The 16,692-nt window shown below is 42.8% G+C and overlaps 1 protein-coding gene across 4 annotated transcripts in view; it reads right to left on the reverse strand.

The window, feature by feature from the left end:
* Positions 1-5,117: 5,117 nt before the first annotated feature.
* Positions 5,118-16,692, reverse strand: part of CHCHD3 (coiled-coil-helix-coiled-coil-helix domain containing 3) — a 168,708-nt gene continuing 157,133 nt past the window's right edge. For 2 of the 4 annotated variants that reach the window (XM_026868499.1, XM_026868497.1), the window contains 2 exons: positions 11,549-11,684; positions 5,118-5,846 (listed from right to left, as the gene is read on the reverse strand). In XM_026868499.1, coding sequence (XP_026724300.1) covers positions 5,823-5,846; positions 11,549-11,684 — 160 coding nt within the window. In that variant the 3' untranslated portion in view covers positions 5,118-5,822. Of the gene's footprint in view, positions 5,850-11,548; positions 11,685-16,692 lie in introns of all 4 variants that reach the window. The other 2 variants (XM_026868498.1, XM_026868496.1) reach the window with 1 other exon arrangement.

The following is a 16,692-nucleotide window of genomic DNA, read 5'->3' on the forward strand; positions in this document are numbered from 1 at the left end:
GGGGGGGAAATCATCAGTATCTGACATAAGAAACAGGGGAGAGATCCAGTAAGTTCTCATGGCAGTCTAGAAAAAATGGTTCTTGCCCATTAACGGGGTCTTCAGCACCTCATCTCCTTGCCCCCACTATAGTCACCCACAAACCCCTCTGTAGCACTAAACCCTTACACCACAATCAAGTAAACCTCTGAAGAGCAGCTTTGCAAGGAGATGACCTGGTTTAAGGAACAGGAGAATTTCTTGATATCAGGTTCTATGGAATAGTGGACTCCAACATTTGCCAAGTCCCTTCCAGCCCTTCTATTTCTATTTAAGCAACAGATGAAGATGAACCCGCTTAGCTCGCAGTTTGCTTGGGAATTTGATGCTTCTTGCAGCTCCAACGCCACCTCCCGAATGAGCACCCGCAGTTTGACCTGGGCAGTCAACCCTCACTTTGGGATAACAGGGACAGCTGCTCTGCCCCCGTCCAGCCGTGGGACTTGCAAAGGAAGGAGGGACAGTTCTCCTGTGTAGAGTGGTCAGAAAATAACTGTGGCTTCCTATGACAACTGAAGAGAAAAACACTCACCTCCGGCTGCCAACGTGCACCCCAAGCTGGTAGAAATGCCTCCGTTAGACCAGCAAGGCAGCCCACGGGTTAAAGGATGTCCAGCACCTAATACAAGCAGCACAACCCTTATCTCCCAAGAGCAGTAATGCCACGGGGACACTTCGAAAGGCTGAGCCCAAAGGTGTCCCCAACAGTCTTCACATTGTGGAAAATCTTTGTGATAAGTACCCCATCACCACCGGGCTCTCTGCCGCTCAGGTCCTGCCCCAACTATGGCACAAGCCAATTTTGGATGTCATTGGAAGGTGGCTTTAAAGGTTTGGGGCACAAGACCTCTGACAAACCTTTAAAGGCTTATTTTTCCCCCAAACCATCCCACTCTTAGCAGCATCAGCTGCTGCTTCCCATGCAGGAGGGAGAAGGGTTAAGCTGGCAGGGGGGTTGCTGCAGCACTGCAATTCAAGGTGCTCCCTCCAGCACCATGGCTGAGTGTTCTCTTCCCAGCAGTTACTGGCTTGAGAGAGAATCAAACTAATTACCTTAGTAATTACCAAACTAATTACCTCTCTAATTACCGAGTGTCTTTGTTCACGTGGAGCTGACATTCTTGCAGAGGAACCCTGGCTCAGTGCCCCATGCTCTCCGGGAACCTGCCTGGCTCTTTTGCAATGACTTGAAGACCCGGGTTGTCTTCACCCCACGGTCCTCCTCACACCATGTTCAGGATGTCCCTCTCTTCCTCCGGGAGGGGTAGATGCTGATCTAGTTCCTTGACTGGTGAACATAAGTTTGTATTGCAGCGACCGTTTTGCTGCCAGACAGACTAGGGAAGGGCACAGCACCTTTGGTCTCGCTGGTGGGAATATCCTCAGCACAGTGCTGTGGGATCTCCACCACACTGATGACCAAACTGGAGATGCAGTTGCCTCCAGGCCCTATTTGATACTGCTTCCTCTGATGGGAACAGGAGCTGAAAGCAGACAGGAAGGTGACTTGAGATGACAGACGTTCCTCTCCGACACAGAGTCGAAAACAGGGTGTTCACCCAACAAAACCCAACATGAACATCACTGTCAACATACCTCACCTCCCCAAGCTTACTCCCTTTTAATTTTCCAGATCTCTATTTGAATCTTGCCTTGGGCTCTCAAGAGCCAGGGTCTGGTAGTCACTCACTGCTCTCCTGAACTTCAGTGTGATGGTGGGTGCTCAGCCCCGAAAACAGTGCCCGGCTCCTCAAGGGAGAATCTGTTATAGAATCGCAGAATGGTTTGGGTTGGAAGGGACCTTCAAGACCATCTAGTCCCACCTCCCCTGCCCCGGGCAGGGCCACCTTCCACCAGCCCAGGTTGCCCAAAGCCCCGTCCAACCTGGCCTTGAACCCTTCCAGGGAGGGGGCAGCCACAGCTTCTCTGGGCAACCTGTTTTTAAAGCATAAACACAAATGGTTTCATTAATGCTGATCATGACCCGCAGAGGCTTTTGCGTGAAGAGATGTTAGAGTCTGAACACAGAAAGGACTCTCATGAAGCCCACCATGCACATGCCCTCTCTTGCTCTCCCCTGCCAGTCTCCTCTTGTGTCTTCAGCCAACTTCAGAAACACAGTGTCAGCTCAACACAGGCCTTTGTAAATTATGAGCTGACCAGCTCGCAAAATTCACTTCTGCAGCCGTTTGCCTGCAAGTGAGAAGATACCTAAATCCTGATCTGATTTTAAGTGGCAACACCCACCTCTTGATCAAGTATTTTCTATGGACAGGTGACCTGCCACGTGCTATCAACTGGTGTGGGACAAACACCCGTGATTTCTGGGTCCTGCAGATGAGTTTTGGCACACTGGGCAAATGACTTGGCACCCCTCCACTTATTCCATCCCTGCTGGCTGGGAAGCAAGGCTGTCTTTCTCTGTCCCAGTGGTATCTACTGGGATGAAGGGCATGTTTTGGTTGGGGATCTCCGGGTGCTCACTGAGTAGAAAGATACATATATAGAAAACACTAGAAATAATCAGCTTGCCTTGACCAAACCCGATCAGCATTCACAGCTGAGGGGAAGATCTTCCAAGAGTTTGCAGAGAAGACTACTGTCTAGAATTTGTTATTTTGGAAAGCAAAAAGAGAAAAAAATGGAAAGGCTCCCCCTCCTATCACTTCTTCAGCTTGAGCTGTGATATGTAACTCCGTCAGATGGGGTCCACCTGAATCTCCATTCCCCTCTTTGGATTCTCTCAAAAAGGGCACAGGATCTAAAAGAGAACAAAGCAGCAGCCATCTGAGCTGTAAAATATATCCCAACCCGTAGCCATCTCCATATTAAAGCCAATTCCCAATAGCTGCTTAAAACTGTAATGCAGGGATATCCTAAGAGGTGTAAAAACCCACCCCAGCTCTGTGAGGTTATGTGATCTGTCTCAGACACACACGACTCCCGCGGAAGTCTGGTATTTGAAAGCATCTAACACTGCTAAATTACATGAGAGTAAGATAGCAGTGATTATTTTGACACCACTGAAAGACTTGTGATTTGTTCCACAGCCACTGAGCAAAGAACAATGAGCAGCTTTGATTTAGCTGTTACAATACCACGTTTCCATTTAAAACCCGAGGTAAAACTGCCCTTTGGTTACAGCTGATCAGAGCTTGTGAATGACCAACAAGAGCATCTGAAATTATTCTCTACCATGGGCAGACAGTATCACGCCTTCATCTATCATCCCTACAGAATATCACCCCTATCATCCCTTCTGAGATCAGGATCCGTTAAGCTGAGTTCAAATTCTCAGTTTGGCAGTGATCAATCTTAAGAGAGATCTGGCTGTTGTTGAGAAGGAGGGAGACCTCCCCACAGGTCTTCCATTCTAAAAAAAAAAAAAAAAAAAAAAAAAAAAAAAAAAAAAAAAAGAGAGAAAAATTTTCGAAGATTTTCAGTCTTGAAATGTAGCGACAAGGTAAGTGTTAACCAGAACAAACCAGACTCAGCATTTTTTTCTCCTTTCCCCCATACCATAAGCAGTAAGCTGCAGACACACACTCCTCTTGCTCGTGCTTCTTCAGATCCTATGAACCTCGATTTTTTAATTATTTTAAAAAAAATATATTAGTCGGGTTTCAAAACAAAAGATGGCAAATGTCTCGATCTTAGGCAGACTTACTTCTTCCTTGAGCAGAAATGTCCAACATCACCTCTCGACTCGTGTTCTCAAAAGAACAGTGTCCTGCTTGACTTCCACACCCACGAGTGGGGAGGAGGAAGCCAAAGATTGAGGAAAGGACCAGGACACAGGCAACGCAGGAGGAGGGGTGGCAGAGGCAGAAGAGGTGGCAAACTGCAGCTCACTCCAGAAACATTCAGAACTGCTGCCCTACTACGAAGGCAAAAGTTCTCCACAACGTGTTCTAGTCTACACTGATGCCACAACCAGCATCCCCTAAGCTCAAGCAACACATGCTGGAGATGCCACTACTTACAATACAGAAGATGTTTAAAGAACACAACATCTCAAATGAAGCCTGAAACACAGTTGGAACAAAGCAAGCAAGACTGACTTCCATTGCTCAAGGCTGTCAGGATGGGAAACCAATAAACATTTGGCAACAACAGAGACCTTCCTTCCCGACATAGCTCTTCTCCTGATTTTACAGAATCATCTGGCCTTAAAAACGTCTGCTCTTCCTCTATGCTGCATTTTACTGCCAATTCTAAGTCTGGCAAGGATGGATCTGCCAACTTCTTGGCTCTCTGTTACAAAAGAGAACATTATAAAGGAGAATTTGTGAGTTAGCTGATTTGTAAACACTACAGCAAGTCACCATGTAAACATGTCGTTTATGTCCCTATTATTTCTCTCAAGCAGTTTACCTGGCACCTGACACTGAACTCCAGGATCTTCCTCTCCTACTGATACTGCAGTTGCTCCACATGTAAAAAAGTCCAGTTTCTTTGGGTAGCATTAAAAAAAAAAAAAAGTCCTTAATTGAACACTACTCACAAAGCATCTTGATAATTAGAATAGGAGAGTCACTGGCAATATCTGAATATAAATGAGATCTGCAGGTGCACTCACAGTTGTACAGTAGGATGCAGTTCAAACGCAGCCAATTAGAGCAACACAACAGGTAAATAAATAGCAGAAGGCTCTAGAGACACTGCTCCGTTGACAGTGTTACTATTACTATTGTGTAAAAAATCTTGCCTAAGATTGCTTGGTAAGATGAATGCCGCAGCCGTTATCGGGACAAAAACAATTAAATAAAACTGGGTACTTGCAGAAAGATGGTTTGCAGTTTTGGGCACTGTATGCCCTTTCATTCACAAGTACTTTCCAAGAAAGGAAACTCTGGTGGTGCATGAATCACAGCACACTGCCACGTGGGATCTTTTTAGGTTGCTGTGATGGAAAACAGTTATATGTAAGTACCGTTCCTGAACCAAGGTTGGTTATGCATAAAAGTCTTTGCTTTAAAGCTTCAGCAATAACATCTGCTGGAAAAACATGATTGACGCAGCAGAGGGAACACCATCCGCCTCTGAGAAGAGGAAAGAGAGACAGACTGAAACATCAATCTTGTGCATAAAATATATTTATTGTTGGTACAGACCGAGGCATATTCGTCAGTACTTGATAGGAGTGAGGAGCATAACAGAATCGTTTCACGTAAATAAAGGCCGTGTTACATCTTAAGTGTTGGATCATTAACATCATTCCAGCAGAAGGCCTGGAGAGAGACTTCATTAAGTTATAGAATTTGTGAAATAAGTTAAAGCACAATTTATGTCATTATGTATTGTAAGGAAAACTTTAATCCGAGCAGCGAACACAGGCTGTACGGTGTGGAGCAGCAGGTGACCTGCTCCCACAGCACCGCCACGTCCCGGCACACCAGGTGTTACATACCCGTGCCTTTTACAGCGAGACGTTTTTGAGGAGATTCTACAATGAAATAGCAGCATTTGAAGGATATTCCCCCTTTCTACGGTCAGTGAAAGGTTCTTTTCTTTTCCTTCATTCAATCACCAATAAGTGGGTTTTACTAAGACCGAGCAGTATCTTCGGATGTACGATTTCTGATGTAATAAGATACAGGTCTTGGCTTTTCAAATGGTCACCCTGATTGAGCCGTGATGGCTGCTGCTCTCGAAATGGCTCTTCCAGTTCTTCTCTTTATTGGTCTGCCCTGTAAATGGGCTGTCGTATCATTCTTGGGCAAAAAATGCTCTTCTGCTGAAATTACGAGTTGATGGTCTTGTGCTTGATTTGGACAATGCCTTTATCCTCCTCTCCCAAGCATGCTCTGCTAAGAAAACAGTCGGGGCGGGGGGAAGAGAGAGGGAGAAACACATATTTGAGTAACTCAAAAGTTATTCCAGAGACTCCCTGAAGTTTGGCTACAATTTCTTCCTAGAATTTGCAATTTTAAAAATAAAAACATGGAAAAAGAAACGTTGTCAACATACACATTACCACAGAGACAAGTCACAGAAGCAGAATGGAGCTATTTAAGGACTCAACAAGCCGTTTGGAGGCCTGAAGAGTTGCAGTAATGATTCTTTTTCATCCATCCTAATGCTATCACGGCTCTAGTGCTACAGCTATTAAGGAAATTAAAAAGTCTGACCTTACAGTAAGATAAATCCTACTCCTAGCAATTACATACTCAAGGAAATAGATCCTGAAGTCATACAACACTAAGTATCTCCCCTATCTACCTCCTTCCTGAGTTCTGAGTCATAACCAAAATCTCGACAGTCTGAACATGTTGCACTGCCCGTGTGCTTCATTAATCACCTCCTGTGCTCAGTCAGGCCACCAAGAGCTAAAAGTACAGATCTGTGAAGTAGTCCAAGAGTTATTTCTTCTGCCAGGCCAGAGAGCCCTGCGTCAAGGTCTTGACTCTTCAGAGAGGTCCTGGCCTCTACCGTGAAAAAGCAGCCTTGCAAGGACAGTACATAGGGCTCTACTAAGAGCTTCGTACTGCCACGATCTAGAAATAAGGGCTCTGCAGAAACGAGCACACCTATGGATACTACTTGTGTAGTCAGTACGGAGAACAGAAAGTGGGATCCAACAGGACGCTGACAGGCTAGGCAGCAGATGCACGCTGGAGGCCATCTACGTTCATGGGAAGACTCCAACATTGACCATGGCAATCTATTGTTCTTGCCTACAAAATCCATGAAATGGGGAAGACAGTAATTATAAGTCTCCTTGTAAGGAATGGTAGCAAGGTATTAGATAATTTTTTAGGACCTATGTCAGGAGCAAGCCCAAGTGTAAACCCTGAAATCTTACAGGAGACCTACAAGCAGCAGATTCAAGATCTGAGCAGCACTATCTGGAAGGACATGGCACACTGTCCTGTGAGGCTGGGCTGCACTGTCAGAGACAGAGAAGTTAGGGTTTGAGAAAATTAAAAATGAAGGGAATGAAAAACCTGTTGTCGCGTATGTCTTTAACCAAATTCTCACAGTATTTCTAAAAATAACCCGGTGAACCATTCAACTCGACCAAGCAGTGTTTGTGCAAGGATTAAGGGCTCTACCAAGGAGCAGGAGTGTGTGTGCACGTGACAAGGTGGTAACAAGTCCTCAGGATTGCAAATATTTTCCACAATCCATGATGGAGAAGTACACGCTGACAAAATACAAGGAGTTGGCTTTATGCTCCCTAGGTGCTACTACAAACAAAAATAAGGGAAACTTTTATTAGTTAACAAAATCTCCAATCTCAGTTTGACAGCATCCCCACGGAGATTTCTGTAAAACTGATGAAGGCTACTTTACCTGGAAGACTCTTTTTGCAGTGACATTACAGAAACTTGCTCGAAGCCATCACTGGGCTGAATATTAACTTTACATAAATTTAACACTGCATAAGTTAACGCAGGAAAATCCCAAAAGATCTGAGAAAAATTGTGTTACTTAATTTATTTAGTATCCTAAGGAAAGAAATCACAGGCATTTGTTCATCACATGCATATTTCTGCCCACTAAATTTCATCTTCAGCCAATAGACAGTGTCCCAGGGATTGCTTTGGTTTTGTCTACATTTTGGGTTTTTTTAATGTTCTTTACTGACTCTTGCCATTTAACACCACCTAAAAATTTACCTTTTTTTTTTTTTTTTTTCCTTCTGTTTTTTTTTTCATTACACCAATGTAGGTGTGAAGGAAACCTGGTCTGACTCTTCCATAATAAACTTCCATCAATCAAGGTAGTGTTAAATGGTGGCCATAAAAGACATAAAAAACCTTTATATTGTGTTGCGGTTCAGCATTTCCAGCCACACTATTTTTACCTATTTTTCTACTAGATTTTAAGATAGCATCTAGGAAAAATAATGGAGGATGAAGCTAAAATTATGGTTCTGTTCCAACAAGGATGCACAGTTAAGGACCCCTCTATCCTACAAATTAAAATAATAGTTACAACAAGGCTGAAGAGCCTTAAGGATAAGGTTTTGCAGGCAGGCTGTCAGGCACCAGCAGCTGTTGGTATCACGCCCTAAACTACTTTCAAATCTCACCTGCCTGCAGGGACTTGCATCCCTCTGAAATTCAGTGGTCTAATAGGAAACTATTGCACAGACTTCATTAAACGATAGACTAGCTGTGTTCCTGTATAAGAATTAGGTCTCACTGTAGCCCAGGGAGAAGAGAAAAAGAAAAAAAAAGAGAAATAAAAAGGGTATTTTAACAGTCACCTTGTCCATATCAGTGGACAGCAGACTAAGGTAAGTGATTAAAATGCCACTGGATGGTCTGTATTTGTGCAGTGACTGATCTGGCTGGAGTTACTTCACCAGTGGGAGCACAAATACACACCGTAGACAATCCTACCATCTTCCCCTTAATGGCTCCATTAAGTAAGTTTTGCTCTCTGTTACTATTATAATCAAATGCAAACATTAATAATAAGAGTTTAATTTATCTCACTAGCTGCTCATGACTTTGGGAAAAGATTTAAAGTGAAGATACAACGACGTGTCAAACTCCTCTGAATTAACAACTCTCTGGGCTTTTCTAACAAGGGGAGAAAAGGACAGATAGAGACATGAGATTACAGACAGGATGAGAAATAAGGAGCATACAGAAGAGAGGGTGAGATAATTATAAGCAAGATAGGGAAGAAAGAGGAGTCAATAAATTCAATTTATGAAAAGCACAGAGTGTGCTCAGCCTGAGCACAAGTGCCCAGACTCACTGCCAGGAAATCGGATTAGTTAACTTATTTGGTTTTCAATATCTTGGTCTATTCCCTCTAGCAAATTTTCTTCTTTGTTTGTTTCTTGTAGCCAGTGTCAGTTAACTTTTTCATTTCTGAAGCTGCTATTTATCCCACTTCTCTGCCTTCCAACCAAGCACATATAGTAGGTAATTTTGAAGTATTTTGTAAGAGCATTTAGCAATTATTTCGAAGTCACTGTTTGTCTGGACTTCTGGGCAATCAGCAAATAAAATAATTACAATTACAGCTGCAACACATGGAGGATGAGCTATAGAGGGCTGATATTCATTATGAAAAACAATTGTTCCTGCCTGAAAATATTTCCATCATAAAAGGCTTCTCTTTCTCTGTTATCATAAGAGAGAAACCTCTCTGAATTCTCATCTTGAAGCATGTGTGAAAGAGAGTAAGAAACATTTAGGAAACCACTTTTAACTACTTGACAGGCTTGGTTGAAGATCTTCAACAAAAAAGGTATTTAAAAGGGTGTTTAAACCTAATGCTCATATTTATGCAATTTCCTTTTCCTGCACCTTCTGAACATGAATTAATTCATCTTTATTACAGTCTTCTGAAGAAATTCCTATCAGATACAAACTTTACTTATAGCTTAAACATCTAGAAATAATTAATCCAAAATTTTTTTGTTACTTTAAAAAATAATACAAAATTACAAATACAGTAGATTAGTGTTCCAAGTGATGCAAGCCATGGTTAAAATCTAGCCCACTACATAACAACCTAATTTTATTCACTGGCCTTTTTCCTAAAACAGCTCAAACCCACCATTGTCCAGTCACTTCAGACTGGATTTTGGCATACAAAAAATCACACTAAAGGAAAACTTAGACAAAACAAAGATAGATACCAATCATTGTTTGTCATAGTAGGAATTAATGAAAAAAACCTGCAATACAATTTAAAGGAAAAAAAAAAAAAACAACGTTCAAAAGGTCATGGGGAAGTGTACAGCTTAGGGAGGAAGGAGATGAGCAAAATTTCCTAGCTGGAGCCACCAGCAGCTTCTGTGCCCAAAGACGGCACCTGGACAAAGCTGGTTGCCCCTTCTCATGCTTGGGTGTCTGAGCATGGCTCAACCATCTTTATAAAATTAATAAAGTGTCGGTAGCTTTAGGAAAGAAAGCCTTAGGCTAGGACAATAGGGAACATTTTCATAAGCAGGGAGATCTGATAGGCTGCAGAGTTTTTAAGGAAATGAAGGAGCTTAGGAGCTTGGTGCATTAACGAGTGGGCAAGAGGACACATCAACAACTATCTATCGAGGGAGATGATTTTGAAAGGGACAGGGTGATCTCACCAGCTTTTATTTTTCATCACATGAATCCTCTTTAAAGTTTCCACTGCTAATAAAAATCTTTAGTATCATAAAGTGATTTCAGAGCTGCCTGGACTGCCAGATAAATCGTCCTTGTCCTGCAGCGTTCAGAGAACGACCATGCTACAACCGTTACCTGAAGTGGCTTCCAGCATGGCCAGCCCAGCCAGGCTGCCTGTGCAGAAAGGAGCGGACTAGCTATAGCCACAAAGAATGATCAGTACCAGCGCTGCACAAATGTATTAAGCACTGTGGACTGAGGAGATGCTTTGGCACTGCCATGCAACCGTTGCCTCCTACCACGTCCTACGTAGTGCTAGACCAGGAGCAGTGGCAAGGCCGGCAAGATCTTCGGCAATACCAGAGCAAGGCTGCACTGAGGTAGCAGCAAAAAGCTCACCAAGAATGATTATAGTCAAAGTCTTACTACTTGTCTGTAGAGGCAGAATTAACTCGAGTGAAAATGATTATCATCACCAAATACCAGACGTGCTTGCTGGGTCTCTGTTAACACATTAGAGCACACGTTTTCACATGTTCAAATATTAACTGATAGATTTTAGCAGAAATAAAGATCATCACACTTATTTAAGCGCTTTTTAGACACACGACGTACATGGTCTATAAGCACATTTCCAACTGGCTTTTTTAAGAACACAACTGAGGTCAACATATGCATCTCTATATTTGGAAGATGAATAATATTTAGAAATTTTAGCTTCTTTTAACTGAAAGATGTACGTATTACTATGATTTTCCCTTATGCTGTACTAATAAAACGTAAAGGTTTTAACCTACGGTAACAACCCATACCCTAGAAAACTGGATGAGAGCAGGGCAAGAGCAGGTAAAGGGCAGTATTAGACTCTCAGAGTAAATAAGGGAAATCAAGACTTCCAAGTGGTGAGCAATCTAGTTTGAAACATCCATTCATTTGTCATATTTATGACAAACAGCACCATATAGTTTAATGCCCTTGTTTTGCTGCTAAAACTGCAGATACCAGGAAACATCTGCCAACAGCAACAGCTACTGCTCTAAACAATAGCTTCCCAAGGGCAGAGATGGAAATTTAACTAAATTGGAAGTGGACTCCACTAGCATTTAACTAAATTGGAAGTGGACTCCACAGAGCTTGTGAGAACAGATATAGTGGCAACTGTACTGCTTTAGCACGTAAGGACTAGTTGGACAATCCAATAGCCTTTCTATCTTCTTCGTTCCATCATGGAATGGGCTGCCCAGGGCAGGGGGGGAGTCCCCGGGATCCCTGGAGGGGTTGAAGAGTCGGGCTGAGCCAGCGCTGAGGGATCTGGGGGAGTTGGGAACGGTCAGTGTTGGGTCAATGGTTGGATGATCTTCAAGGTCTTTTCCAACCTAGATGATTCTGTGATTGATTCTGTGATTATTTCAGTGGCAATATTCCTAACTCACCTGTTTGGCATGATTGACACAACGCAGGTACTGGCTAGCCAAGGCAGAGCAGCTGAGGGTCTCCTGAGCGTGTTGCCGATAACATTGTAGAATTTTATCCTGCAGATCAGCACAGATTGGATGAGACTCATAACGCCTGGGGAAAGAGAAAAGAACTTGGTTTCCTTCTCAAAAAGTCTTTAGGAAAGACATAATTTTATTTTTTTTTAAATATTGTTTAAATTAGTAAACTAAATAATAGCAGTGAAGGAAAATACTTTATAAAGAAAGGCTGTTTGGGTTATAAAGTGGGTAACATCGGATGCAAACATCAACGTGAGCTGCAGAAATCTGGCTACTAGGACCACAAGTGTCGTCCTGATCCAGTACTCCGGTGAGGTTCCATTTGGTCGAGAAAATGAACATCCAACTTCACATGGGCACACATCTTTAACTGAAGATCCCAGCATTGGCAAAGCACATCCGATCTCACCTACGTTAGAAAAACAGCCACAGAAGCACAGGAAAGCTTCGTGGCTCTATAGCCCGATGACCACATAGTCCTCATTAAATATTGCTCCTGCATAAAAGTGAAATCACCCATTGGGCTGACCTCGAGAACATAAAAACCCTGCTACCATCAGCACATTATACAACCTACTTTCACTGATCTGATGATAGCCTCTATTTTTAGTGCATCCTTTCCTTCCCATCACCTCAGTTCTAATCCTGGCGCCAGATGTGCAAGTTATTTAGGAATTTTGTCTATTCTCTTTACTGTGTGGATCCATCACTCTTGCCATCTTTTTGGCTGATGCGATAGACTTTTTGCCTTCAGTGGAAGCCAAAAGAAGGGAAGCTTCTTTAGTCAGTCCCATAAAATCCAGTCTTGTTTGGACAAAGATCTTCTCATTTGCATCATTAATTTACAAAATGTTGGCAAAGTGTTTCAGACATGACATGTCCATTGACATTTTAAGGTAACTGGACATGTACTTTAAAAATACTTTTTAAGGTACTCATTTCTACAAGAGGTAATCGTATCACATTTACACCAAAGATAAAATATTTTAATGGTAGAAAACACATAAAAATTTAAAAACCATTTATAGTTCATGTGCCTTGAAAACACCCATTTGCTTTACGTGTGTGAACTGCGTATACTTAACCCATGCACCCTACCAGGAAAGCCTGACAGTGGCTACTCTAACATCCACACCAGCCCACATTATTTTTAGTTCAGTAAGGTTGTAAAAAAAATGAGACTCATCAGCCACAGTATCCTCAGATGAATATTGTGTTCATTCTGATTTTGCTGATTGGCCAAGTCAGATCTCTATTTTACTACAGTAAGAAAGTGAAACGCGAAGCACAATGCTGTTCCTTAGGGGAATTGACTTCTTGGCAATCACTCAAGATGTAGTACAAAAAAAAAAAAAAAAGGAATGTTAAGTCACCTTGTTTTTACGGTATGTACCTATATAAAACACCCCTCTTACTTTTTTCATTCATTACCATACATCTGTGAAATGCCTAAAACAGAATTTAAATGCAGTCCCCGGTGCTTACACACTTTATGATCTGAAAGTTTAAACTTCTGTAGACTCTTAGAGATGAGGATTTTCCCTTAATCCCCCCTCTGCTGATATCAGCAAGCATTTCAAAAGCCCGTTAGGCATCAAAATGTATGACCATAAACTGCTGCACGCTGCCTGATCATGGCAAGGTCTGTATTGGGATGGAGTACAAGAGGAAGGACCACGAATGCTCTTTGTAGACATAAGACTCACGGCGGTGATGATTGAGGTCCAACTAAACCAGAGCTCATTTTAAACACCTGAAATCCTGGTCTGGATTGATAAACCAATACAATAGACTATGAGTTAAGAGAAAATACACACAGTCAAGCTAGCTGTGCCGTTATTCACAACTGACTTTAAAATGACTTTGTAGAGTGTGTCTTATATAAAGGTGAAGAGTGAAGGAAATGGGCTGCTACATTTGCCACATAAATTCTGTAGATGTATTTAAAGCCATTTCAACAAGGTACTCTAGCCCACATTAAGAGGCTTTTTTGATTATTTTTTCCCCTGAGCCACGCTGTTAATGACCATTCAAAGTCCATGCATTATTCCTCCTTTGAATGCTTCCATGGACTCTTTACATTGCCAGCTATATCAGAGCCCTGTAAGACGCGTCGTCTCCTGCCCCACAGCTACTTGTTTTCATACTATGACTTTTCACTGGTGATTTTTCAAAAGGTACTCTCAGCCCATTGCCTGTCCTTCCAGGCACTGCAGACCCGATGCAGGTCAATGCGAACAGGGCCGCTTCAAGTCAACAAAGTCCATTTTCTTGGATTAATCTGTTGAAGGAGAGCACCATCTCCGTATTGATCTGCTGTGCTTGTTACGCTGCCCTAATGCACTATTTGCACTTTGGGGAAAATGCTAAATGAGATTACTGTCTAACAATAGATGGCCATAAACCACGTGCCGCAGGAGCTCCCGTTCAGGAAAGAAGGTTGCGCCGTGCATGATGGTAACCCCACCAAAGGGTTTGTGATTGATTTCTGTTTGGTGATGGATGTCAGGACTCTCAGATGGATGGTCAGAAACAGCCAACAGCAAGGAAACGCCTCAAAAGGGAAATGAAGTATTTCCCAAAGAGAGAAGTTCTCTAGAGTTCCTATAAATAAGGGTCATTTAAGGGTCTGTGGGGCTTGATTAAAGAAAAAAAGCTTGTAAGAAAAGGTAAACAGTGCAAAACCAGTACTTGTGTAGAACATACAGTGAAAATGTGGAGGTTTTAAATACCTGAACGGATAAAGCAACCTGGTGTGGTCCCAGAGCTGACCCTGCTTTGACCACAAGGTCCCTTCCCTGAACTATCCCATGTCCTGAGAGAGAGATCTTTATTTTGGGACAAGTGGCAGGGAAAGTGTCCCACCATTTTATGTATTTATTTACTTACTAATTTAGGAATTTCACAACTAAAGAGAAGGAAAAATACATACCATAATAGTGAACCTGGACTGCCAGATCTCCATCTCCATTCAGCACAACTCAGTAACTACTTTACAGAATCAACATGCATGAACTTTTACAAGGTGTTGTAGTGATAGGATGAGGGGTGATGGTTTTAAATGGACAGAGGGGAGATTTAGATGAGATTTAAGGGAGAAATTGTTCCCTGTGAGGAGGGTGAGGCCCTGGCACAGGCTGCCCAGAGAAGCTGTGGCTGCCCCCTCCCTGGAAGGGTTCAAGGCCAGGTTGGACGGGGCTTTGGGCAACCTGGGCTGGGGGAAGGTGGCCCTGCCCGGGGCAGGGGGAGTGGGATTAGATGGTCTTTAAGGTCCCTTTTAGCTCAAACCATTCTGTGGTTCTATGAAATCTAAAATGCCTTTCTTCGCAGAAGTCAGTATGAACAGCAGTCTGATATGCGCTGCGCTGGCACGCTAGTAACGATGTGTTTTTATTAAGTTTACAATTACTTGATCTGCTTTTGCTTTTCCAGCTGCTCCTCAAGTACCTCACATCCTAGCAGAATATTTCTGTGTGCTGGAATAAACCTCCAAGGGAGCCATGCACCCACCTTTTCCATCAAGCTGATGCACCGCAATCTCATAAAGGTAATAGGATGAAGACACAAAAGAAAATGAGAGAGAGTTTGAAAAAGAAATATTCTATGCTAAAGCATGAAGAGAAAATTTAATGAAGGTAACTTTGTACTCATCTAGCCTATCTCAAAGAGCATAGCTTATTGTACTCCTGGGGGCACCCAGAAAGGAACCCCTTCATGGCATTCAAACAAAATGTCTACTAAAGAGGAAATTTGAAATCACCACAGTAAGCTTTACAAGTTTTGTGATAAAACTGACATTCTGACTGAAGGAATCTGAATCGCTGATGAGTTTCCAACTGTGCAGGTATCTGGCATAATCCCACCAGATCAGGACTTCAGGCAATTGTCATAAAATATGGGGAAAAAAATAGCGACAGAAACCCAGCATGCGTTACAAAAAATAGTGCCATTAGGTGGCCAGAAGTATCCAGGGCTTAATTTTATTTTTCATTAAAATGCTGACACCTATCAAAAGCATCTGTTTTTATTTGTATAACCCTTGGCATCTACAGCTACCTCTACGCTACTGAATAAAACAGACCAGAGACGATCCTCTGGGTCCGAGGCCAAGCAGCACGGTACAGCACAACCCGCATCCTTTAAGTGTAAAACCTTGTGCCTTCCCCTCCAAACAAGCAGCTCAGCAAATCCACATCCAAACCACAAACTGGGCACAGGCCCCAGCACGTGCTGTCCCCCCTGTCATGCCCATTGTTGTCCAGGGAAGCGTTAGCTCCAAAACAAACCCCTGTAAACGAACATGCTACCAGTTAGACCCAATGTCCCAGCACTAGAGAGTTTTTATTTCTACTCATGTAGTATTTATTTCTACTCACGTAGGAGAGAAGACATGCTGTGACCAGACCCCAGCTGCACTAGGTAGCATGGAAAAATTTAAAAAAAAAAAAAAGAAAAAGTTTATTTTCTCAGTGTGCTTATAACACACACAAAGGAACATCCAATTGATGCAAACAGATGGTGAAACACAAGGAAACTGAGGCAATCTGTACCCCTGCAATAGGCAGCCCGCTAAGTATAACAACAGCCTAATTGTTTTCAAGGGCTTCATGAGCAACCAAGAGGATTTTTAGGGGGATTTGCGGGAAGTTAATCAATTAACGTTGTCTCCACCTAGCAGAAATTCCTTCTGAGAAACAGCAAAACTCAGTGCTTGTCCGAAAACTGGATGAGTGAGGGATGGAAGGTGGCAACACGAGTGTATATAGGGAACTGGAAATAGCAGTGAAGGAGAAATGTGACATACAGGGCTTGAAAAGCGACGACACGTGACTCGCGTGTGATGCCCGGGAAGGGGAAGCCAGTGGCGGGGTGGATGGAGTTGATGTGAATATGAGGTAGGGAATCATCTACAGCACTGCTTTCGACAGTCATCATCAGGGCAACATTTCACTTCTCACGGCTGGGGGGCAAACAAAAATAAGAATAAAAAAAAACCCCAAACCATTGCAGCAACCCGTAGCCTGAATAGTGATGGATTTAGCTGAGCAGACGGACAAGAAAGGCCACGTTTGAGGTGTTTT

The sequence above is a fragment of the Athene cunicularia genome, assembly GCF_003259725.1.
Source record: "Athene cunicularia isolate RWA chromosome 1 unlocalized genomic scaffold, athCun1 chr1_part2, whole genome shotgun sequence".
NCBI classification, from domain to species: domain Eukaryota; kingdom Metazoa; phylum Chordata; class Aves; order Strigiformes; family Strigidae; genus Athene; species Athene cunicularia.